Source organism: Trichosurus vulpecula, chromosome 3 (assembly GCF_011100635.1).
Source record: "Trichosurus vulpecula isolate mTriVul1 chromosome 3, mTriVul1.pri, whole genome shotgun sequence".
Taxonomy (NCBI): domain Eukaryota; kingdom Metazoa; phylum Chordata; class Mammalia; order Diprotodontia; family Phalangeridae; genus Trichosurus; species Trichosurus vulpecula.
In genome coordinates this window covers 111673679-111699559 of record NC_050575.1, presented here as the reverse complement: position 1 = coordinate 111699559, position 25881 = coordinate 111673679, and the positions used below count along the sequence as shown (strand labels likewise).

The following is a 25881-nucleotide window of genomic DNA, read 5'->3' as shown; positions in this document are numbered from 1 at the left end:
TTGTTTCTTATGTGTATGTGTCTCATTCCCGTATAGACTGTGAGCATTACAAGGGCAGGGATAGTGGTCTAGCTGATTTTTATTCCCTCTAGCACCTAGCATAAGGTTCTTCACTCAGGAGGCACTTAATAGATGGATATTGAATGAATATTTCCTGTCCTGCTGCAAACCCCAGCAAAATGTCCAAAGGGGATATGGTGGACAGGAAGGATGGAAGCTCTTAGAACTGTAAAACATTTGAGCTACGAGGAACCTATATAAGCTATCTTATATATTAAGTTTTCACTTTAAAGAGTCAGAAACATCACCTTAGAGAGGAGCTGGCCATATCCTTGTCATATCCTTGGCCTTAAAAGGTGCTTTAGGTAGCACTTGGGTCATACTCTCTTGCAAATGAGACTCTCCAGAAAACTCCAGGTACCCCAGGTTTAAATTACAGTGTATTTTTACTAGTCAGCCAGATGACAAAATTAGTTCAGAGCAAAGGCATTTAATGAAATATCTATAGGCAGCTAGGTGGGGCAGTAGATAGAGAGCTGGGCCTGGAGCTAGGAAGACCTGAGTTCTAATGTGACCTCAGACATTTAGGATCTGTGTAATTCTGGGCAAGGTACTTGATCTGTCTGCCTCAGCATCCTCAATTACAAAATAGGGATAATAATAGCACCTACCTCCTAGAGTTAATGTGAGGATCAAATGAGATTATACCTGTAAAGCACTGAGCACAGTACTGGACACATGGTAGGAACCTAATAAATGCTTGTTTTCTTCCTTCCTTCTTTCCTTCCTTTCTTCCTTCCTTCCTTTCTTCCCTCTTTCTCCTTCTTTTCTTCCCTCTTCCTTCCTTCCTTCCTCATCTCCCTTGATTTTATTATATATTTGTGTCCAAAATTCTTCTTCTTGCCTGGCCCTTCTAATAGGAGCATTTCCCTTCCATAAGGCATTGTGATTATTCCATATTCTCTACTGATTTCAGGAATGAAGATGTTCCAGCCACTAGCACTTCTCTGGGGTTTGCTTATAATATCGTCAGCCCAAGCTACACCAAATGGCCAGGCAATTTTGAACATTGGTCCAGAAGTCTTAAACAAAGGTAAGTCACAGTGCTAGGTCAGAAGGATAGAAGAACAGGAGGCACTGTCACACATTGACACTATTAGAGCCATACAACAGGAAACTGGTAGGTAGCAATGTTCACATCAGTCAAAGGATTCAAGTACCAGGATACTAGAGAAAAATAGCTGACATCATAGTCTTGTACCCAGAACTCTTTGAAACAGCTGCTACCAAGGCCTTCCTTGACTGTCTGTCCTGCTTTAGAAGAGCCATGCAGTATCACGACCAACAATACTCATATGGAGACCAGAGACAGGATTCAATACATGACAAGACTTAGAATTCAGATTATGGCTCAGATATGGCTGGGGTCGGGGCTCAGTCTGAGGCCAGTCATACAGTTTAGTCTACAAACAAAGTCAAGAATCAGTCTGTGCCTGGGGTTAATGTTTGTTCTGGGTGTGAGTGAGGGGTTCAGTTCAGTGTATGGTCAGAGGTTTGAGGAGAGCTTACTGGATCACATACATGGACACTAGGATTTTAGCTCTGAGTTGCAGATGTAACTAGGATTTCTTTCATTGGGGAAGAGCTGGCTGGTTCATTGGTTGTGGTGACACATAAGCATCAAGTGGGGAAAGTACGTAGGCAGCAGGGGTACAGAAAACAAGGAGAGGAATGGATGAGAGTGGAAGTATGGATGATTCCAGTTGTGAGAACAGTTTTTACAGGAGGGGAGAATCCAACCCCCGGGAAGACCCATTCTCTGGAGAGGAAGGTGGACCCTGAGAGAGAGAGATGCTAAGGTGAAGAAACCTTGGCACAGGGCAGGTGAAGGAGCAGGTTTGTATTATAGGCATAGGATGGATCACAGGAAGACTAGAAGGTGGAAGCACAACAGTCTGAGGACAACCAAAAGGAGGAAGCCTGTTCTCTTGGTAAAGCAGTACACATCCCTGGATGTAGATGCCCTGGTACAAGACTCCAACAGCTATACCCTAGTTACAGTTCTGCTCAACAGGCACAGTGGTCCAGCAGCTGAGCAGACAGGAAGTACCTGCTACTCTATTGTGCCCCAATTAAGCTCAATCAAGCCCCCACACCCAAGTTTCCTATTGGGCAAAATGGCAATAATATTTGCACCACTTAGCTCAAAGAATTAAAAAAAATTTTTTTGGAAAGTGTTTCATAAATCGTATATTTCCATAGACATAGCAAGTATGATTTCAAGGAATTTTTTTTTCAGTTTTTTCCCAGGAACTTACAAATCAGGATGCTATTCAGGTGCTAAAAGAATTGCCTCTCTATGAAGCCATGAGGAATGACAACAGCATCCCCTTGATTGGAGGCCTTATCAGTGGTTTCCTGAAGCAGATTGTATGGTGAGCAGCTTGGGGACACCAAGTACATCCTGATAGGACTCAGTCTCTTGAGGGAGAGATTCCAATGTCACTTACTTACAATAATAATTGGTCGATTCATTTCAATTCAATAACATTTATTAAGTATTATATACTATGTATTGTGCTAAACAAGGAGAAACCTTGCTCTTAAGGAGCTTAGAGTCTAGTTGGCCCAGAAATGAAGAGAAAGCATGAAGCAGTACAAATAACCCTGGACTGGGAGTCCTGCGACTTGGGTTCAAGTCTCTTAAGCATTCTGGGCCTCAGTTTCCCAATCTGTAAAATAGATTGGAACTAGATAATCCATGAGGTCTAAATTTACATCTTCATGTATGATCCCATGTATGTGTGCATGTTTGTGACAGAAAGTATATGAAAGTATGTCAGAGAGATAAAGCGCATGTATGAAGTGAGGAGAGGAAATCTGGGGATGAGGGGTTTATGTAGCACCAATAGGACAAGGTGTTATAGACCCATATCAAAGTCTGACATTTGCCCTTGAACACACATTTATATGCTCTCTCTGTCTCTCTCCATCTTTGTCTCTGTCTCCCTCTCTGTCTCTCTTTCTCTCTCTCTCTCTTCGTGTCTCTCCGTCTCTGTCTTTCTGTTTCTCTCTCTTCTCTCTGTTTCTGTCTCTCTCACATACAAACACACACACCCCTATGTGGTACCCTATATGCTGACTTTCTCCTCCAGAACCAGACCCTTAGTGTAACAGGCAATTCAGCACAAAATCAGTCCCTACAGTCCCTCAAGAGCAAGACTGATGTGTGTGTCTGTTAATGTACATTTATAAACAGTCTAATTAAAAAGTGTCCACCAAAGGACTCTTCAGCGTGTCAGGCCTTAGGCAGCTGCTGACCTCATGTGAAAGGAATGAGGGTGTGTTTGTGTGTTTATATGCCTGCGTGTACATGTGTATTCATGTATGCACGTGTGTGTTTGTATGTATATGTGTGCATGTGTGTGATGAAATTTTGGTCTAGAATCAATGACTTTTAAGGTTTCAGAGATATTTCAGAGATCCTAGGATTCTATAAGTTACAACAAGAGGGCCAATTCAGTCAATTCAGTAAGAAAAGTCAAACAAAGTAGTCATCTGCCATTCTATAACATTCTCTTTAAGATATGAAATAAGGCCATTTATAAAGCATCACCACAAGAAAGTGTGCTTGGGTCTCATGGTTTATATTTGCCTCAAATGATTTGCTTTTTTGTACATGAATGAGTTGTGTGCAAACTCCTTTTCTCCCATTAAGAATGAAGGTACCTTGGTCCCAAGACAGCATCGTGGGCCTAGGGGCAAGGAGCCTGGGACTCATCTGTGCTTGCCTGTCATTCCTTTACTGCAGGCTGAAGGTCACTGAGGTTAGCATGCCCCAGTTGGCATTTCAACTTTCTGAGGAGAGTCATCCCCAGGTCAAGATCCCCCTGGATATGGTGGCTGGTCTCAACACGTGAGTAATCCCACCAAGGGTTTGGGTCATCTCCTTCATTGAAGCTGGGGCCTCAAGGAATAGCGCTTGTCCAAGGTAGGGCCGCACTCCCCATTCCTCTTCCCTAGGGTCCCTTGGCTTTCCACCCCTGTTATTGGGCCCAGGCTAAATCCAATCTCACCTAAGTCCTTGAGGATATGATATATCTGGTAGCCATAGATATGACAAAGGGTCTGGGCATGAAAGCTGGCCCACATGGGAAAGAAAGTCAGGGAAATAAGCTCGAGAGATTAACTTTATAACTTCTGTCACAAACCTAGCATTCTCAGAACTCTCTGCTCTGGGAAGACACTCAGTGCTCCCGATTTCCTGCCAGCTCTTTAGCTAAATTCTGCCTGCTGAGTTCTGTTGGGAGAATGGGTGAGGCTCAGGGTAATTTCCTGGGGTATCTCTATTCCCTTTTAGCATAATTACCAAAAAACTCATTGAGCTGCACGTGGAAGTTGACATCATAGCTGAACTCCATACAGAAACTGACAATCAAGGGAACTCTTATTTAGTCCTCAGAAAGTGTACCAACAGCCCCAATAACTTAAGCATCAGTCTTCTACAAAAGTGAGTATTTGTCATTTCTTATTATTTAAGATAACTTTAAAAAAAGTTATTATTTAACTTTTTTTGATATTGGTTAAAAAATTTTTAATAGTCGATTAGTGGAACAGCCTACATATAAAACATTCAGAAACAAAAGAATAATTTTTAAAAAATTGAATTTATACAGCACATTAAGGTTTATAAAATGTTTCACTTGTGTTAACTCATTTGACCCTTACAATAACCCTTTGAAGTAGATGTTAGTATTATCCCCATCTTTACAGATGAAAAAAATTCCATCTATGAGAATAAGTTCCAAATGGATACATGGCCTAGACTGAAAAAGCCACATCACAAATAAATTATAGTATGATGCCAGAAGATACTTATTATAATAATAGATAAGAGAAATGTTCTTAAACAAATGAAAACAAATTGATGGAAAAAGTTATTAAGTGTTTACTATGTGCTAAGCACTGGAGTTGAAGATAGAAAAGTCAGTCCCTCCTCTCAAGTAACTCACATTGTGATTGGGAGGTTGACCAAACAAAGGAAAGAGAAGATCATAGGAGATAAAATGGACAATTTTGATTTTGATTGTGGAAAAACATTTTCAATTTTGTAATTTTTTAACATTTTTAAAGTTTTGAGTAACAAATTCTATCCCTTGCTCCTTCCCCTCCCCTCCCCCATCCCTGAGATGGTAAGCAATCAGATATAGGTTATACATGTGAAATTATATAAAACATTTCCATACTAGTAATTTTGTACAAGAAGATTTGAATAAGAAAAAAATGAAAGAAAGTGAAAAATAGCATGCTTCAGTCTATATTCAATCAATATCAGTTCTTTCTCTGGAGGCAGATAGCTTGCTTTGTCATTAATCTTTTGGGATTGCCTTGGATCATTGTATTGCTGAGAATAGCTGTCATTCACAGTTCTCCATCAAACAGTATTGCTGTTACTGTATACAACATTCTCCTGGTTCTATTCACTTCACTATGCATCAGTTCATGTAAGTCTTTCCGAGGTTTCTCTGAAATCATCCTACTTGTCATTTCTTATAGCACAATAATATTCAATTATAATGATATACTACAGCCATTCCCCAATTGATGGATATTCTTTTGATTTCCAGTTCTTAAGCACCACAAAAAGAGCTGCTATAAGTATCTTTTTCTTTCTTTTTTTTTTTAGGTTCAATCATTATTTATTTATTTAATATTTTTAGTTTTCAGCATTGATTTCCACAAGAGTTTGAATTACAAATTTTCTTCCCATTTCTACCCTCCCCCCCACTTCAAGATGGCACATATTCTGATTGCCCTATTTCCCAGTCAGCCCTCCCTTCTGTCACCCCACTCCCACCCCCCCATCCCCTTTTCCCTTACTTTCTTGTAGGGCAAGATAGATTTCTATGCTCCATTGCCTGTATATCTTCTTTCCTAGTTGCATGCAAAAGCTTTTTTTTAGAACATCTGCTTTTAAAATTTGAGTTCCAAATTCTCTCCCCTGTTCCCTCCCCATACCCCTAGCCTAAGAAGGCAAGCAATTCAACATAGGCCACATGTGTATCATTATGCAAAACCCTTCCGCAATACTCACATTGTAAAAGACTAACTATATTTTCTTCCTTCTTATCCTATCCCCCTTTATTCAGTTTTCTCCCTTGACCCTGTCCCTTTTCTAAAGTGTTTGCTTTTGATTTCCTCCTTCCCCCTGTCTGCCCTCCTTTCTATTGTTCCCCCTTTTTTTATCTCCTTCCTCCTTCTTTCCTGTGGGGTAAGATACCCAATAGAGTGTGTATGGTATTCCCTCCTCAGGTCAAATCCAATGAGAGCAAGATTCACTCATTCCCCCTCACCTGCCCCCTCTTCCCTCCCAACAAAACTGCTTTTACTTGCCACTTTTATGTGAGATGATTTGCCCCATTCTATCCCCCCCTTTCTCCCTCTCTCAATATATTCCTCTGTCATCCCTTAATTAGATTTTTTTTGGATATCATCCCTTCATATTCAATTCACCCTGTGCCTTCTGTCTATATATATATTCCCTTCAGCTACCCTCAAACTGAGGTCTCATAAATTATACACGTCATCTTTCCATGTAGGAATGTCAACAAAACAGTTCAACTTTAGTAAGTCCCTTAAGATTTCTCTTTCTTGTTTACCTTTTCATGCTTCTCTTGATTTTTGTGTTTGAAAGTCTAATTTTCTATTGTGCTCTGGTCTTTTCACTGACAAAGCTTGAAAGTCCTCTATTTTATTGAAAATCCACATTTTGCCTTGGAGCATGATACTCAGTTTTGCTGGGTAGGTGATTCTTGGTTTTAATCCTAGCTCCATTGACCTCTGGAATATCATGTTCCAATCCCTTCAGTCCCTTAGTGTGGAAGTTGCTAGATGTTGTGTTATCTTGATTGTGTTTCCACAATACTCAAATTGTTTCTTTCTGGCTGCTTGCAGTATTTTCTCCTTGATCTGCGAATTCTGGAATTTGGTGACAATATTACTAGGAGTTTTCTTTTTTTGGGATCTTTTTCAAGAGGTGATCGGTGGATTCTCCTAGATAATTTCTTGAAAGATGGGGTCTAGGCTCTTTTTTTGGTCATGGCTTTCAGGTAGTCCAATAATTTTTTAATTATCTCTCCTGAATCTATTTTCCAGGCCAGTGGTTTTTCCAATGAGATATTTCACATTATCTTCCATTTTTTCACTCCTTTGGTTCTGTTTTATAATATCTTGATTTCTCATAAAGTCACTAGCTTCCACTTGCTCCAGTCTAATTTTTAAGGTAGTGTTTTCTTCAGTGGTCTTTTGGACCTCCTTTTCCATTTGACCAATTCTGCCTTTCAAGGCATTCCTCTCCTCATTGACTTTTTGAAGCTCTTTTGCCATTTGAGTTAGTCTATTTTTTAAGGTATTATTTTCTTCAGCATTTTTTGGGTCTCCTTTAGCAAGTCATTGACTTGTTTTTCATGGTTTTCTCACATCACTCTCATTTCTCTTCCCAATTTTTCCTCTACTTCTCTAACTTGCTTTTCCAAATCCTTTATGGGCTCTTCCATGGCCTGAGACCAATTCATGTTTTTCTTGGAGGCTTTTGATGTAGGCTCTTTGACTTTGTTGACTTCTTCTGCCTGTATGTTTTGGTCTTCTTTGTCACTAAAGAAAGATGCCAAAGTCTGAGTCTGAATCTGAGTCCTTTTTCGCTGCCTGGTCATGTTCCCAGTCAACTACCTGACCCTTGAGTTTTTCGTCAGGGTGTGACTGCTTGTAGAGTAGAGAGTACTTTGTCCCAAGCTTGAGGGGCTGTGCTGTTTTTTTCAGAACTATTTCAACATATCAAGCTCTGCCACACCAGCACTCCTCCTCCCCCAAGAACTGCCAACCTGGACTAGACTCAGATCTAAGCAGGCTCTGCACTCCTGCTTGGATGCCCCACTTAATTCCTCTCACCAGGTGGGCCTGGGGCCAGAAGCAACTGCAGCTGTAGTTCTGTAGCTGCACCACCAAGGTTGCCCCTAGGGCAGTGGCCAAACCTTGAACTCCTTTCACTGTGTCCCCTCCCATTTTTCCCACTAACCTTCTCTGTTGTCCTTGGTGTTTGTGGGTTGAGAAGTCTGGTAACTGCCACAGGTCACTGTTTCAGGGTGTTAGGGCCTGTTCCGCCCGTCTTCTGATCTGGTTGGTCCTGGCCCTGCGCATGCTGGGCTCTGCTCCACTCCACTCCCAGCTCAAGGTGATAGACTTTACCCAGTGATCATCCAGTCTGTCCTGGGCTGGAGCCCTGCTTCCCTCCACTATTCTATGGGTTCTGCAGCTCTAGAATTTGTTCAGAGCCATTTTTTATCAATGTTTGGAGGGTCCTGGGGGAGAGCCCTATGCAAGTCCCTGCTTTCCACCTGCCATCTTGGCTTTGCCTCACTAATAACATTTTTACATGTAGATAGCACTTTATAATTCTTCAAAGTACCTTCTCATCCATCTGATTTGATTCTTCACTTTATCAAAGGAGTCCCCTTTATTTTTTTCAAATTACATAAGATGAAATTTAATAGTGATAAATGTGCATTCTTGCACTTGAGTTAAAAAAGTATCAACTTTGTGAGTATGAGATGAGGTAGACATGGTATATAGAAATTTGTCCAAAAAAAAAGATTTGAAGAGCTGTTATGTGGACTAGTCATAAGCCTTGTATGCATCAATATTGGGATATGGCAGCCAAGAAGGCTCTTTCATCTTAGACTGCATTTGCAGAGGCCTGGTATTCAGGACTTCGGAGGAGAGAGTCACACTCTATCCTGTCCCAGTCAAACCAAATATAGAATACTGTGTTGAGTCAAAGGCAGCCAACCCTAGGAAAGACAAGTATTTTGTCAGGGAACTTATTATTGTACTCCTAGAACAATCAAGAGAATGCCAACAATGGATAGTCCATATCTCCTTCCAATCTCTACAGAATTTTATAAGGATATCATACTGAGGATACGCATATTGAGGATATCGAAGTCAAGAAGAGAACAGCTAGTCTCTCACAAACAATATTAAACAGCAGAGCACATGTTTATAGCCAATAAAAAAAGAGTGAAAGTGGCAAATAATACAAGATAGCATTGTTCTTTTTGTTCATTAACTATAAAAAAATTTCATTTGGTAGAGTAAAATGTGTCCTATAAAATCTTTCCTCTAACAGAATATATCTTATGCATATGCTAAAATCATATGATTGATTGAAAATATAGTGGATATAAATTTATTTTATGACCCTCAGATTCTTGATGCCAAATGAGTTATAAAATAGAGATAAATCTCACCAAAGAAGTATTTTGTTATACAGGATGTCAGTTGCAGGATCCAAACTCAAAAGAGATTTTTTTTGAGGTACTCCAGATGTTCCTCTTTGCAAACAACATTGTATGGATTGCATTAAATCTGGGAACACTGCTGAGCCTTATCTAAGTGAAAGCCACATTAGCTAAAAATAAAGAAGGAGAAGAAGAAGAAGAAGAAGAAGAAGAAGAAGAAGAAGAAGAAGAAGAAGAAGAAGAAGAAGAAGAAGAAGAAGAAGAAGAAGAAGAAGAAGAAGAAAAAGAAACCAACTCTTCCCATGGGAAAAAATGGCTGATGAATGCACATGTAATTGTATAGAAAATCTAAAGAAAATTCATCCATAAATATAACTTGGATGGTGAAGAGAAAGTGAACTTGGCCAAGAAATGAATTGAAGGAAGCTAGAGGGCTGGATTGAATGGCATAGTGCTTTAATGACCCTGAGCTTCTTGCTGACACAAAAGCCTATCTTTTCATCATAAATATGTGTCTGGTGCTGGTTGTATGGCGATGAGTAATGTAGTAACATATTCTCCAAACAATTTTAAAGTTTTAGGTCACCCAAAAAAGCAACCGAGAAGCACCTTATGGATGTGAATGTGATGAATTATATTATTAGAGTCAAAGATATTTATAAGAGGCACTAACTTCACTTATAAGTTCTTACGCTACTTGCCTAATTACCGTCATAAATCTAATCAGCACAAGTACTAAAGCAGTCCAGGTATATGATTGTTTGTTTTTTTATAAACAATAAAATCTCAACATCTCTTAATCAGTTAAGCTCAGGGTCCCTACTCCTGTTGATGAAATCTTTTTGATTAAATTCAGGTTTATAAGGTATTTCATTTGGGGCTACATCTTCAGGGCCTTGGCTTTTCGGAATGTAATATTTCATTCTTGTTTGCGGTCTCTGGTGGCTGAAAAGTTTTGTGTTATCAAATTTCCATATTCAGAAGTTCTGAGAACATTTCACGTTATCATATTCAAGCATTTTTGCTCTTAATGTTTTTCTGGGAAGCAAATGATCTTTAAGCTGCCTCCACATATCCTGACTTTGAGATCAGTTTGTTTTCCTTATGTGGAGGTTATCCTACTTTTAATATTACTGTTTTGTTGTTTTCCTTCCAGATTCTCCTTCACTTCAGAGTATTGGTATTCCCCACTAAGTTATTTTTCTTTGCTTCTTTAAAGAGACTCGACCCCTTGGATTTAAGTTTTTCTTTTCTGTTAATTATTTCTCCTGCAGGCCACAAATTCTGCCTTTTATTACTTTATCACTTCTTTCAAGATCCTGATTTCTTTCTGGAACCATTCAGGAACATTGACTTTCTGACTTCTCCTTTTATGGGAGTGCCCTAAGGGGTGGAACCTAAAGATCTCTCATTCTTCTCCTTCATTGGTGAATTCACTTTTCGGTGGCCCAGGGAGATGGGAAGGGGTGGAGGAAACAAGATTCCTACTAGGTAAACACGTGCATTTACACAGTAGCTTAAAGAGCATTGGACTTCCAATCAAAAAACGCATTCTCTAGTTATACACCTGCGGACAAGTTACTTAACTCCTGTTTTTCATCTGAGGAAAGGGTTTTTTAAAATGCAAAGGATTATATAAGTGTAATGTGTTGCTAAGTCATCATAGGCCATGTCAAAGTCTTTTACAATCTCATGTTCAGTTTGTTTTCTTATAGTCAATGAATTCTTGCTTTTCGGGGGGAAACAAAAAACCCCAAACTTCTAAAGGTATTAATAACGTCAAGTAGCCATTAGGAGCAATTTTGACAAGTTGAATTAGACAAGCATATATTTTCATTATCTAGAAATACACAGTTTTTATAACAAACAGAAAAGGAGCTGGGGTAAAATGTGCTTTACATTTCATCAAATCTTTAGTGTTCCCCAAATTGAAGCATCAAATGACCTAAAACACAGCTTCATCTATTCCCATCAAGCAGCCCTAGTGGCAATAAAACAGAGCAACAGCAATTTCCTATTAAAAATTACAAGAATAGTAATATAATAGCAGCAATAATCTAGCATTAAGGCTTGCAAAGGGCTTGATAGATAATCTCATTTGATTCTCATTCCTTTATTTTCACTAATCTTTGAATAAATTAATTAATGAATCAATATTTATTTAGCTCTTGATGTAAGTCAAGCTAAGTGCTAAGGATACAAATATAAAAGCAAAGAATTTGCCTGCCCTCAGAGTACTTACATTCTAATCAGGGAAATAATACTCATAGAGGAATTGTGGGTAAGAATGATGAATAAAGTCCATTCAGAAGCAATGGCAGAATTAATTTGATCATGCTTCATGTTTCCAAAAAAGGGAAGGATATTTTGGAGGAGGAGACTGAAGAGGTTAGAAGTAAACATGGCAGGGACTTTCCAGAAATAGTGCCTAGAAGAGGCACCCACTAATTAGGAAAGGGGAGCCTCAAACCTTAAGTTTATCCTGGCCACAGTCTCTGGTAGCGGCAGTCTGGTCTTCGGCAAAGAGATTGTAGCATGGGCAGAGAGAAGAGAGTCCTTTAATGGGACAACAGAAATGGCTTTTTGTTGTTGATAAACTTCTGAGGATAGTGACAATCTTTGGCTTCTTAGATGATAAATGTAGGACGTAGAAACATAACTTATATCTAGGAAACAAACAACAACAAATTAACTATTAGCTAACTTGCTAAACCACAAGAAAATGTGATTATTTGTTTTCTATAGTAGCATAAAGTTCATTTTCCTGTGACTTCAGCAGATGTTGTTGTTCAGTTGAGTCCAGTTCTTGGGTCCATGGGGTTTTTTTTTGGCAAAGATACTGGAATGATTTGTAATTTCTTTCTCCAGGATGTCTCCATTTTGCAGATGAGAAACTGAGGCAAATAAGGATTAAGTGACTTGCCCAGGGTCATACAGATAGTAAGTGTCTGAGGTCAAATTTGAACTCAGATCTTCCTGGCTCTAGGTCCAGTGCTCTATCTACTGCACCATCTAGCTGCCCCACTACAGATATTGGCAATGGTCAAAAAGGGGTAAAATATTCAGGTCTCCTCAGGTTCAATGGTCTTTTAAAAATGTTTTATTGATACTCTTGTTTACATTGCTTTCAGTTCCCAATGACTACCCTATTCCCCAACATCCCCCTTGCACCCTCCCCCCAAAAAGAACCTTCCCTTATAGCAAATAAGGAAATAATGGCCATTTTTAGAATGTATGCTTCATTCAACATCTAAAATCTATCACTTCTTTGCCAGTAGATGAGAAGCATGCTTCATGACCCATTAGTCTTTTGAAATCACAACTAAACCCTGTGCTCATGAGAATTTTGAGGTCTTTTAATGTTTTTCTTACAATTTCAATGACTTCTTTATTTAGTCCTTCCTTACTCTTGCTGAAGCTTTTCTGACCCATGTGACCATTTCACCCTACTAGAGCAGAGATGACTAATGTGCCTGAATGAATACACTCACTGAATAGGGCCCAACAAGATTAAAATGCAGTGTGCAAATACTTAAAATAAATAAAGATATAATAGAACACAGATAATGTTAGTGTGTGGTCTTCTAAGTCAATATGTGGGGATCCTTATGTAAAGTTTAGTGGCCACATTTCTATTTGAGTTTGATGCTACTGTACAAGACTACTCTTGGCTTTAAAGACAGCACAACTCTGTTGGTTCTCCTTCCCCTCTAGCAACCCCTTCTCTATTTCCTTTACTGGCTCTTTTGTTGTAGTGGTGGTGGTTGTAGTTGGTCAGAACTGTTCAACTCTTCATGACCCCATTTGGAGTTTTCTTGGCAAAGATTCTGGCTTGCCATTTCCTTCTCCAGTTCATTTTACAGATGAAAAAACTGAGGCAAAGAAGGTTAAGTGACTTGTTTAGGGTCACACAGCTAGTAAGTGTCTGAAGCCAGGTTAGAACTCAAGAAGATGAGTCTTCCTGACTCCAGGCCTGGCTCTGTATCCACTGTGCCACCTAGCCTATCATTATGATTACACAAAATTGAAAAGTTTTCACTCAAACAAAACCAATGAAGCCAAAATTAGAAGAAAAGAAACTGAGAGAAAATGTTATAGCAAGTTTCTCTAATAAAGGGCTATTTTCTCAAATACATAAGGAAATTATCCATATTTATAAAGATAAGAGCCACTCAGTTGATAAGTGGTCAAAGGATATGAATAAGTAGTTTTCAGAGAAAGAAATCAAAGCTAGCAATAATCATATGAAAGATGCTCTAAATTAAAACAACTCTGAGGTACCATTTCAACATGTCAGAAAAAGTAAATGACAAATACTAGAAGGGATGTGGAAAAATAGGTAGACTAATGAGCTTTGGTGGAGTTGTGAACTAGTCCAACCATTTAGGAAAACAAATTTGAATTATGCCAAAAGAGCTATAAAACTATGCATACATATCATTTGACACAGAACTAGGTCTATTCCCACAATGAGATGAAAAAAGAAGACAAGAATATTTTGTACAAGAATATCTATAGTAGTTCTTTTTGTGATGGTAAAGAATTGGAATGTCCATCAATTAGAGAATGGCTAAATGAGTTATGCTATATGAATGTAATGGAATATTATTATGCTGTAAGAAATAATAAAGGGGATGGTTTCAGGAAAACTGGGGAAGATTTATATGTACTGATGCTAAGTGAAATGAGCAGAATCAGGAGAACCATTTACATAGTAACAGAAATATTGTAGAGATAATCAACTATGAAAGACTTAGTAACTCTGCTCAATATAACAATTTATCACAATTCTGAAGGACTCATGATGAAAAAATGCTACCTACCTCCAGATAGAGAACTGATAGATTCGAAGTGCAGATGGAACTATACTTTTTTCCTCTTTCTTTTTCTTTTTTTTTCTTTTTTTGGAATATGGCTAATGCAGGAATACATTTTGTTTTATTTCATATACATAATGAGGATTGTATTTCTTGCCTTCTCAATGGGTGATGTAGGGCTGGAAGATAAGGAGAGAATTTGGAACTGAGAATAAAATAAAATTGTAAGCTATGGAAACAGAAATTTTTTAAAGAAAGAAAATGGGAAAATAATAAAAGTAAAGAAGTTGAGGGGAAAAAGAGTTACCTAGGGCACTGAGAGAGCAAGGAACTTGCCCAGGGTCACACAACCATTAGGTGTCAATCTAATAGCTCGAACCCAGGTATTACCTGGCTCTGAGGTCAGCTCTCTATCCAATGTAGTATCTTCCTGTTTTTATATTAGTATATACAAGTAAATAGGTATGTGTGTTTATATCCATGTGTATATATACATTCATGTTGTGTAATATATACTATTTGTACATATGTTATATGTCAAGTAATATTATATGTAAAGACTTTACTAAAATATCTTCCCATGCTTTATTATAACCTGGCAGTAAATCTAAGTTCTTAAAGATTGTTTTAGAAAAGCACAGGTTCTTACAGATCCTACCAAGCTGGAAATGTTTCAGTAATGGCCAGGTAATGGATTGTGCATCCTTTGTCCAAGGACCAGCTTAACAGAATTTAAAGAAATTCGTCACCCAGTGAGTCTCAGGTTGATTATTTCTTTTTGGCCACAGCAACCCCCGGAGACTATTTAAGTTATAGATTATGTTACTTGCCGATGTGGAGTAGTGGATAGAGCTCTGGGCATGGAATCAGGAAAATCTGCGTTCAAATCATACCTCAAACATTTACTAGTTGTATAAGCCTAAGTAAGGTTCAATTCTGTCTGCCCAATTTTCTTCATCTGTAAAATAAGGATAATAATTGCATCAATATCAAAGGGGTGTTGGGAGGATAAAGTGAGAACATATAGGCAAGCTTCGAAGTTCTAGATAAATGTGAACTCTTACTAATTGATCTGTATCAGTGGAAGGAGTCCTCACACCAACACCATTACAGAGCCTCAAAATATTTAAATAGAAGCATCATTTGGTACCACTATGGCTGTTACTATTGGTTTTCAAATTTCCCTATTTTATTTTGGGCAGGCTCTCCTTTGCAGTCAGATTCTTGGCTAACAAGGTCATTGATGTCTTGATGCCAGCCCTGCCCACTTTAGTGAGAAGGGAGGTAAGTGTGATGTTGTTTCATTATGGTTGGGAGAGCATAGGATTGTGGGAATCCATTCATGCCAATAACTGACCTGGTGACCTCTCCTCTATAATGGTAATGACTGGGCCATTCTCAGGATGAAGCAATCATTTCAGTTGTGTGAATTGAACCTTGGGTAATGAATTAGTGAATGCAATTTGACCATGGATGTTTTGGCTGGAAAAAAAAAGGAAGAAAGTGATGGTATGAGCACTGTCTTCAAATGTCTGGAAAGCTATCATGGTAAAGAGGGATTAGACCAGGGGTTCTTAACCTTTTTGTGTCATGGACCTCTTTGCCAGTCCAGTGAGTGCTACAGACCCCTTCTCTGAATGTTTTCAAATGCATAAAATAAAATATTCAAGATTACAAAGGAAATGAATCATATTAAGATATAACAATTAAAATATAAAATTAAACAAAACAAAACCACCAAGTCTGTGAACCTCAGTTCACAGATAGTCTTAAAGGCAGGGACTGTCTTGATTTTTATTTGTATTCCCAGCACTTGGCACAGAATTTGGACCTTAGTATTTTTTTTTAAATCATTATTTATTTATTTAATATTTTCTGTTTTCAGCATTAATTTTCCCAAGAGTTTGAATTACAAATTTTCTCCCCATTTCTACCCTCCCCCACCCCAAGATAGCATATATTCTGATTGCCCCGTTCCCCAGTCAACCTGCCCTTCTGTCACCCGACTCCCCTCTATCCCCTTTTCTCTTACTTTCTTGTAGGGCAAGATAGATTTTTATGCCCCATTGCCTGTATATCTTATTTCCTAGTTACATGCAAAAACTTTTTTTGAACATCTGCATTCAAAACTTTGAGTTCCAAATTCTCTCCCCTCTTCCCTCCCCACCCATCCTCCCTAAGAACGCAAGCAATTCAACATAAGCCACATGTATATCATTATGCAAATACCTTCCACAATACTCATGTTGTGAAAGACTAACTATATTTTTCTCCTTCCTATCCTATCCCCCTTTATTCAATTTTCTCCCTTGACCCTGTCCCTTTTCTAAAGTGTTTGCTTTTGATTGCCTCCTCCTCCATCTGCCCTCCCTTCTATTGTTCCCCCTTTTTTATCTCCTTCCTCCTTCTTCCCTGTGGGATAAGATACCCAATTGAGTGTGTATGTTATTCCCTCCTCAGGTCAAATCCAATGAGAGCAAGATTCACTCATTCCCCCTCACCTGCCCCCTCTTCCCTCCCAACAGAACTGCTTTTTCTTGCCACTTTTATGTGAGATAATTTACCCCATTCTATCTCTCCCTTTCTCCCTCTCTCAATATATTCCTCTCTCATCCCTTAATTTGATTTTATTTTCTTTAGATATCATCCCTTCATACTCAACTCACCCTGTACCCTCTGTCTATATATATGTGTGTGTGTGTGTGTGTGTGTGTGTGTGTCTGTGTGTGTGTGTGTGTATGTATATATGTATATTCCCTTCAGCTACCCTCATACTGAGGTCTCATAAATTATACACATCATCTTTCCATGTAGGAATGTCAACAAAACAGTTCAACTTTAGTAAGTCCCTTATGATTTCTCCTTCTTGTGTACCTTTTTATATTGCTCTTGATTTTTGTGTTTGAAAGTCTAATTTTCTATTGTGCTCTGGTCTTTTCACTGACAAAGCTTGAAAGTCCTCTATTTTATTGAAAATCCATATTTTGTCTTGGAGCATGATACTCAGTTTTGCTGGGTAGGTGATTCTTGGTTTTAATCCTAGCTCCATTGACCTCCAGAATATCATGTCCCAGGCCCTTCAGTCCCTTAGTGTAGAAGCTGCTAGATGTTGTGTTATCCTGATTGTGTTTCCACAATACTCAAATTGTTTCTTTCTGGCTGCTTGCAGTATTTTCTCTTTGATCTGGGAACTCTGGAATTTGGCGACAATATTACTAGGAGTTTTCTTTTTTTGGGATCTTTTTCAAGAGATGATCAGTGGATTCTTTCAATTTCAATTTTACCCTCTGGCTCTAGAATATCAGGGCAGTTCTCCTTGATTATTTCTTGAAAGATGACATCTAGGCTCTTTTTTTGATAATAGCTTTCAGGTAGTCCAACAATTTTCAAATTATCTCTCCTGGGTCTATTTTCCAGGTCAGTGGTTTTTCCAATGAGATATTTCACATTGTCTTGCATTTTTTCATTCCCCTGGTTCTGTTTTATAATATCTCAATTTCTCATAAAGTCACTAGCTTCCACTTGCTCCAATCTCATTTTTAAGGTAGTATTTTCTTCAGTGGTCTTTTGAACCTCCTTTTCCATTTGGCTAATTCTGCCTTTCAAGGCATTCTTCTCCTCATTAGCTTTTTTCAGCTCTTTTCCCATTTGAGTTAGTCTATTTTTTAAAGTGTTATTTTCTTCAGCATTTTTTCGGTCTCCTTTAGCAAGTCATTGACTTGTTTTTCATGGTTTTCTCACATCACTCTTATTTCTCTTCCCAATTTTTCCTCTACTTCTCTAACTTGCTTTTCCAAATCCTTTATGAGCTCTTCCATGGCCTGAGACCAGTTCATGTTTTTCTTGGAGGCTTTTGTTGTAGGCTCTTTGACTTTGTTGACTTCTTCCGGCTGTATGTTTTGGTCTTCTTTGTCAACAAAGAAAGATTCTAAAGTCTGAGTCTGAATCTGAGTCCATTTTCACTGCCTGGCCATGTTCGCAGCCAACTACCTGACCCTTGAGTTTTTTGTCAGGGTATGACTGCTTACAGAGTAGAGAGTACTTTGTCCCAAGCTTGAGGGGTTATGCTGTTGTTTTCAGAGCTATTTCTACACAACAAGCTCTGCCACACCAGCATTCCTCCTCCCTTAAGAACCGCCAACCTGGACTGGATTCAGATCTTAAGCAGGCTCTGCACTCCTGCTTGGATGCCCCACTTAATTCCTCTCACCAGGTGGGCCTGGGGCCAGAAGCAACTGCAGCTGTAGTTCTGTCCTCAGAGTTGCACCACCTCGGTTGCCCCCAGGGCAGTGGCCAAACCTCAAACTCCTTTCACTCTGTCCCCTCCCATTTTTCCCACTAACCTTCTCTGTTGTCCTTGGTGTTTGTGGGTTGAGAAGTCTGGTAACTGCCACAGGTCACTGTTTCAGGGTGTTAGGGCCTATTCCACCCGTCTTCTGGTCTGGTTGGTCCTGGCGCAGCCCACACTGGGCTCTGCTCTGCTCCCAGCTCTGGGTGATAGACCTTACCCAGCGACCATCCAGGCTGTCCTGGGCTGGAGTCCTGCTTCCCTCTGCTATTCCATGGGTTCTGCAGCTCTAGAATTTGTTTAGAGCCATTTTTTATAGGGTTTTGGAGGGACCCGGGCGGGGGGGAGTTCATGCAAGTCCCTGCTTTCCAGCCACCATCTTGGCTCTGCCTCCCTGGCCCTTAGTATTTTAATTCATATTTGTTCCTTCATTCATTGCTACTGGGCCCCAGAGGGTACAAGGAGGAGCAATGGATGGAAGCCCCAGGGAATCAGATTTTAGCTCATTATAAGAATTTCCTAACAATCAGTACTGTGCCAAAGTGCAGCTGATTGCCTCAGGAGGCATTGGTCTCCTCTTCATTGGAGATCTTCAAACAGAGGTTGGTTGACTGCTTGTCCAGGATATTTTAGACAGGACGTCTGCTTCCCATTCCCACTCAACTCCCAGGTTTCACCAAATTCTACAACTGATAAGACTAAATACTTGGACTGCCAATAATCATATGGGTCAGATAGCAATCTAAAGTCTAGTTCAAGAAGAGAGGTACAACTGACCTTTGCCTCCTTTGCAGCCATATTGTACTCCCATCTTACAACTCCTTTGTTGAGCTGTCTTGTGTGAAGCAATGTCATGTTTCACTGTGTTGAATAGTTGTGTGTAAACTAAATTTCTATAGGTTTAATCCGATGTTGTCACTGACTTGAAATTGCACAGACATTTTCAATGTGCTTTCTCATCATGCCTAATTACTCTTCTTTGACCAATAACTGTTTTCAAATTTTAGAAAGGCTGCATGTGGAGGAAAGATTACACTTCCTCTATTTAGCCCCAGGAGGCTGAATCAAGAGCAATGGGTAGTAGTCACAGGGAAAAATTTTGACTAGATGTCAGAGAAAATTTCTAGCAGTTAGAGCTGTCCAAGAGAAATTGAATCATCAACCTCAAGAGATGATGTACCCCCTCCTCCTCCATTCAAGAAGAGGCTAGATTGTTGAGTTAACTTGTTAGGTATGTCTTAGCAGGGATTCCTTTGGTGTATAGGTTAGACCAGATGATCAATGAAATCCTATCTAATTCTCAATCCTGATCCTAGAACTTAAGCTTTAGCTTACTAAATCCTTCCTTCCTTCCTTCCTTCCCTCCTTCCTTCCACTTGAAAATCTAGGAGATGAAACCCTTACTCAGTCTCATACTAACATTGTGACACCTTGCTTCATGTCTCCATGGGAGATTGCATAAGCCTTTAGGCCAGGCTGATAGCAGTGCTTGGTGCTCTCACTAAGCTTCCACTGAAATCCGAAATTTTTTGTTGTTATAGGTATGCCCAGTCATTGAGAAGGCCTTTAAGAGCATGACTTCCAAAATCTATGCTTGGTCAACCTGTAAGTCCTAGGCATTTCATGTTTTTTTTTCTCTCCTTATCAAATGAGTCCTATTCTCTGCCTCTTGGGCTGAGCAGCCTATATAAACCTTGGGGCATGGGTGGCAGGAGGGGAGCCCTCCCCAGGCCAGCCACTCTCATCTTCACTGAGTGACTGTTGTGTGCCCCAGTACTTCTCATGCCCACTCCTATTTCTAGTATGGTTTTAAGATCTATAGAGCCCTTTCCTCACAACCATTGTGGGAGGTGGATGGGTCAAGTGTTATTAATCCTATTTTACAAATGTAGAAACTGAAGAATAAATGAAGAATAAACTGAAAGAATAAATGGCTTGCCTATGGTCACCCAGAGACTTTATTAGAGAAGTATCAGAACTCATTACCATTGTAGAATTTACAGTGTTACAGAAAAGACATATACTACAAGCAACTATAAATGAACATAAGGCAGGGTAGTATTAGAAACTCAAATATTTTAAAGTTCTGGGGTTATCTGAAGTTCTTCAGAGAAATTGTAGGGAAGATAGAAGCCCAAAGGCTTCTAGGCAGTATAATTAGGTTGAAAGAGAAAGGAATATTCCATCTTCTGGGAATTCAGTTCAGCAAATTAAAAACGTGCCATGTACAGGGCCCTGTCTTGGGCACTTAGGCACAAAGATGGTTCAGATGCAGTTCCTGATCTCAAGGAGCTTATAATCCAGTAGGAGAGTAAGACATAGACACAGATAAATACAACAAAATTGGATTGAGACTCTGATGGTTTTCCTCCAGTGCTCTGCGTGGAATGAAGACTGTCTAATAAAAGGGTGTAGTTTGGAGACTAGGTCAGCAGAGAAGGGAGGACACATACCAATAAAATCCAATTAATTTCTTGAAATACTGAAGTGAAATATATTTGTCAAGGAGAAATGCCAACAAAGCACAGCGAGAAATTCAAGAAGGAGGGATTGCTTTAAGCTAGGGGGAGAGATAAAATTAGGAAAGGCATGTGACAGGAGCATTGAAGGAAAGGAAGGATTTCAATGAGCAGAGAACAAGGAAAGTTGGGAAAGTATAAAGTATTGTCAACTACCTAGAGCTGAGTGCTTCATAAAGACCTGGGGTAATCATGAAGATTTGCTTGAATGTTGGTCCCTCATGCCATCCATTCCATCTGTCCCATGTACAGTCAGTAGGAATCCAAAAGAAAGGTCTTCTTCCCACCTTTCCCATAGGGTTTTGACATCATAGGACAGTGGGATTGGACTTGTCCTGCTTGACCTCAGAGGCCAGAACTAGGAGAAATAGGTAGAAGTTAGAGGGCAATAGAATTTAGCTTCATTTGGGACTCATACATCTAGAGCCAGAAACAATCTGAGGAGTCATCCTTCTCATTTTACAAAAAAGGAAACCAAGGCCCAGAGAGGGGAAGTGACTTGTTCAAGATTATATAGGTAGAAAGTAGCAGAGGTGGGATTTGAACCCGGGTCCTCTACCTGTCATGCTAGTATTCTTTCTATGCCATGCTGTCCCATCATTATCACCACCACTACCATCAACAACATCATCATCAGTAGAGATATGTGTCCTGCCATAAGGGATAGAAGAGAACCATAGGCTTAGAAAGACCTAGAATTCAAGTCTTGCCTCTGACACACACAAACTATAAGGCTGTGGCCAAGTCCCTTAGCATCTCATTGTCCTCAAGCAAATCTCTAAGGCTATGAATTACATCTGAATTGTCATTCTGTATTCCTACACATACTAAATCACAGGGATCTGGACATCCTCCCCCTCGCAAAAAAAAATCACATTTATTTAGCACTTTACAATTGCATAGCACTTTCTTCTCAGCCAAAGTTTTACAATTGATAATGTATTATGTTCACTATTTTACAAATGAGGAGCCTGAGAGTCAGAGAAGTAAAATGGGGGTGTCATTCCTGGGTAGTGTGGAGAGAGACTGAAAGGTAGACTAGGTGGGGAGGGGAATCACCAAAATGTAGCTGCCTTCCTGAAGTGAGGAAATGTATAGGAGGATAGGGTTAGCTGTTCCCATTTGTTCATTGTAGACTTAACCAAGGTCTTAGGTACCATTCTCATCCTGGCCACATGGGGATGCTATGTCACTCTTTAAACTGCTATGTGGACCTGACCCTTCAATGAGAGAGACTGAGAGTCAGAGAAAGACATAGAGAAAGAAAGAGACACAGAGAAACAGAGACAGACAAAGGAGAGAGAGAGAGAGAGAGAGAGAGAGAGAGACAAGAGGGAGAGAGAGAGAGAGAGAAAGGAGAGAAGAAGAAGAAGAAGAAGAAGAAGAAGAAGAAGAAGAAGAAGAAGAAGAAGAAGAAGAAGAAGAAGAAGAAGGAAAAGGAGGAGGAGGAGGAGGAAGAGAAGAAGAAGAAGAAGAAGAAGAAGAAGAAGAAGAAGAAGAAGAAGAAGAAGAAGAAGAAGAAGAAGAAGAAGAAGAAGAAGAAGAAGAAGAAGAAGAAGAAGAAGAAGGCGGCACAGTGGATAGAACTCTGGGCCTGGAGTCAAGAAAACCGGAGTTCAAATCTGGCCTCAGACATTTACTAGCTGTGTGACTCTGGGCAAGTCACTTAAGCCTGTTTGCCTCAGTTTCCTCATCTGTAAAATGAGCTGGAGAAGGAAATGGCAGACTATTCCAGTATGTCTGCCAAGAAAACCCCAAATGGGGTCACAAAGAGTAGGGCATGACTGAAACAACTAAACAGCAGGGAACTATTGATGGAGGGTGGTATAATGAGGTGGCACTTTTGAGCAGAAGTTTCATATCAGGGAAGAGAGATAAGGCTAGAAAGGTAGTTTGATGGTAGACTGTGGAGGCTTTTAAATTCTTACATTCTAAGCTCTTTAGGGCAAGATGCCATAATTTTGCTTTTCCATTTCCCTTTCTTTCCCACTTTCACATTTCCCTGGCCCCGCAGTGGTCTTGCAGGGCTATTAACAGATTAATGAGTTGATCAGACTCTCATCTCAAAGCAGCAGTCCTTAAACACCTTAATCATAAAGCCAAAGAATGTCAGAGATGGAAGGGACCTGAGAACGTAGAATGTTGGAGCTGGAAGGGGCCTTAGAAAATAGAATACCAGAATTAGAAGGGACCTTAAAATCCAGAATGACAGAACTCTAAGGGACCTTAGAGACACTGCCCTCCCCAAGCCCCGTAGCCCATGTCTATTTCCAATACTTCATACTATCGTCCAGTATATTCTATGTAACATACTGTGTATTTTTAGCAAATATTCTGCTATGCTCTTACAGCATCAGTGTCAATTGGATCCAATTCCCTGAGTTTCAAGGTCCTGTCATCTTCAGCTGTGGACAGCAACTTTGAGCTAGATCTGAATGTGAGTATAGCTGTGATCCTCATGGATATGCTTATGTTCGCCCATCAGGGAGAGAACTTATAGATAAGTCCTTAAAATCTTTAAAGAAACAGTATGTCTTCCTGGATAGTGGGAGGGGGCTGATGTGCGCACTGAACAAAGCTCAGAAGTCCTCTAGATTCTGGCTCTCTTTGAAGCCCTAAAAAGATATTGAATCTCTCCAAAACAAGTCCCCTCCCCGCTCAGGCTCACTGTTCTTGGAAGCAATGCATAATCAGTACCATTCCAGTTTGGGACTAACCACTCACTCTGATGTTTCCATTTTCTTGCCTCTAGGTTATGTGTATACTGGGGACTAGAAATAGATAGATATATGATAGATAGATAGATAGATAGATAGATAGATAGATAGATAGATAGATGATAGATAGATAGATAGATAGATAGATAGAACCACACTCCATACAACTTTAGTTCCATTCAAGCAGGATTAGAACTATGATATCATTGGTATAGGGATGATACCTTCTCTATAATTTAAAGCCTTAGAGTTTCCTACAGCATTGGAAGATTGTGACCTGTCCAAGGTGACACTGCCAATGTATCAGAGATAGGACTTGAACCCAGGCCTTCCTGACTTTAAAGCATGCTCTGATCACCAAGTCATATTGCCTCTTGATAGTTTTTGAGAATATATGGGTTCAGGCACCCTTGAATAGCTTGTTTTTGGTTTGTTTTTGTCTTAGAAAAAAAAGGACATATATTGTCAGAGTTGAAAAGGACCTTAGAATGCAGAGCATAGAATGTTGGAAATGAGTGAGCCCTTAAAACCTAGAACATAAGCTGTCAAACCCAGAGGAGCCCTTAAAATGGAGAATAACAGAGCTGGAGTGAATCATAGATCAATCCTTTCATTTTGCAGAGGAAAACACCTGAGTGCCAAAGCAGGGGAGTGACTGGCTTTCCTGATCAACTCATCATCACAACTAGGATGTGAGCTCGGCTCTGAGGCTCCTAGCAGCTAAAGCTGGCCCCCATAGCATACCTGTGGGTTTCTGACTGATAACCCAGGGAGCAGGAAGCCCTGCACCAGCTGGGCTCTCCTACCCAAAGATGCAATCAGAGCTCAGACTGAGGTGGCCACACAAATGGAATCCTCTCACAGCTTCTTCTTTCCTGTATGTCTCCCCAGGCTAAGCTTCAGGACTCAGCAGGAAATCTGGTCAAGGTGTTCGATGACTCCTGGAGCTCTCTGACAGTGCCCAATTTGGATGACTTTGGATTCAGTTTCATAGTGAAACAGGATGTGGTGAATGCTGCCATTGGGGCACTGCTGCCCATCGAAGAGCTAACAGTTCTTCTGGACTCTGTGGTAAGAAACTCCAACCTTATGGAGGGGCTGCCTGTGAGATGTGGGTGGAATCCATCTCAATCTCTCATCTGGTAAAAGGAAGAAAACAAGCATTTATTAAGCACTCACTAAGCCTTTTACAAATATTACCTCATTTGATCCTGGGAAACAACCCTGGGAAATAGGTGCTATTATTATCCCCACCTTCCACTTGAAGAAACTGAGGCAAACAGATTAAATGACTTGCCCAACGTCATACAGCTAGTAAGTATCTTGAGACCAGATTTGAACTCAGGACTTCCTGATTCCAGGCCCAGCATTCTATCCACTGCAACAACTAACTGCTTTTTTTTTTTTAAAAGACAACACCTCCCTAAAGTTCCCTCCATTGTGAGAGGAAGAGAAAATCTCCTACAGTACTTCATCCATCCTTCACCTAATCTCTACCCACACAAACCCCAATACAGGCTCTCATCGCCTCTCACCTGGAGTACAACAGTGCTTGGGCTTCCTGACTCCAGCATCCTCCCTCTCCAAACCATCCTCCACACAATTACCAAAGTGATTTTTTTCCTAAAGCAGAGTCTCAGTCATGTTACTCACCTGCTCAAGGATGTTCAGTGGTCCCTTCTTTCCTCTAGGATCAAGTTCGAACTCCTCCGTTTGACATTTAAAACCCTTTATAGTCTGGCTCCCATCTACCTTTTCATCTTGTCATCTATTACTCCCCCTACATTTCATCTACCGTCGATACACCTTTGCAAAGACTGCCCCCAGTGGCCAGAGGTCTGCCTCTCTCACCTTAGCATCCTGGAATCCTTAGCTCCATTCAAAGCTCTCTTTAAGGGCCACTGCCTACTGAAAGCCTTTCCTGATTCTCCTGTCCTCAGACCATCCCCTCCACAAACATTAACAGTTCTTTGAATTTACTATATGTATGTTTTCTACTGATTTATCTATGAATATGCTATGTCATCCCCACCCCTCCAGACTCAGTTGTCTAAGTCCAGATTTGAACTCATGAAGATGAGTCTCCCCTACTCCAAGCCCAACACTCTCTCCGTTGAGCTGCCTATAAGCTCCCTTACCCCTTTATGTGTATTCTCAATGCCATCCTCTCCCATCTTCTCCAGTATGCTGTTCCTACTATCATCTCTACTCTTATCTTCAGCCTCGGTCTAGTGGTACCTTCCT

General features: G+C 40.0%; 1 protein-coding gene across 1 annotated transcript in view; it reads left to right on the top strand.

Moving 5' to 3' along the window:
• Positions 1–984: 984 nt before the first annotated feature.
• The window catches only part of BPIFB1 (BPI fold containing family B member 1), a 36745-nt gene continuing 11848 nt past the window's right edge, over positions 985–25881 (top strand). The window contains exons 1-8 of the mRNA XM_036749783.1: positions 985–1093; positions 2300–2435; positions 3812–3916; positions 4361–4510; positions 15316–15397; positions 19943–20006; positions 23272–23357; positions 24529–24708. Of these exons, the coding sequence (XP_036605678.1) occupies positions 985–1093; positions 2300–2435; positions 3812–3916; positions 4361–4510; positions 15316–15397; positions 19943–20006; positions 23272–23357; positions 24529–24708 (912 nt within the window). The remainder of the gene's footprint in view (positions 1094–2299; positions 2436–3811; positions 3917–4360; positions 4511–15315; positions 15398–19942; positions 20007–23271; positions 23358–24528; positions 24709–25881) is intronic.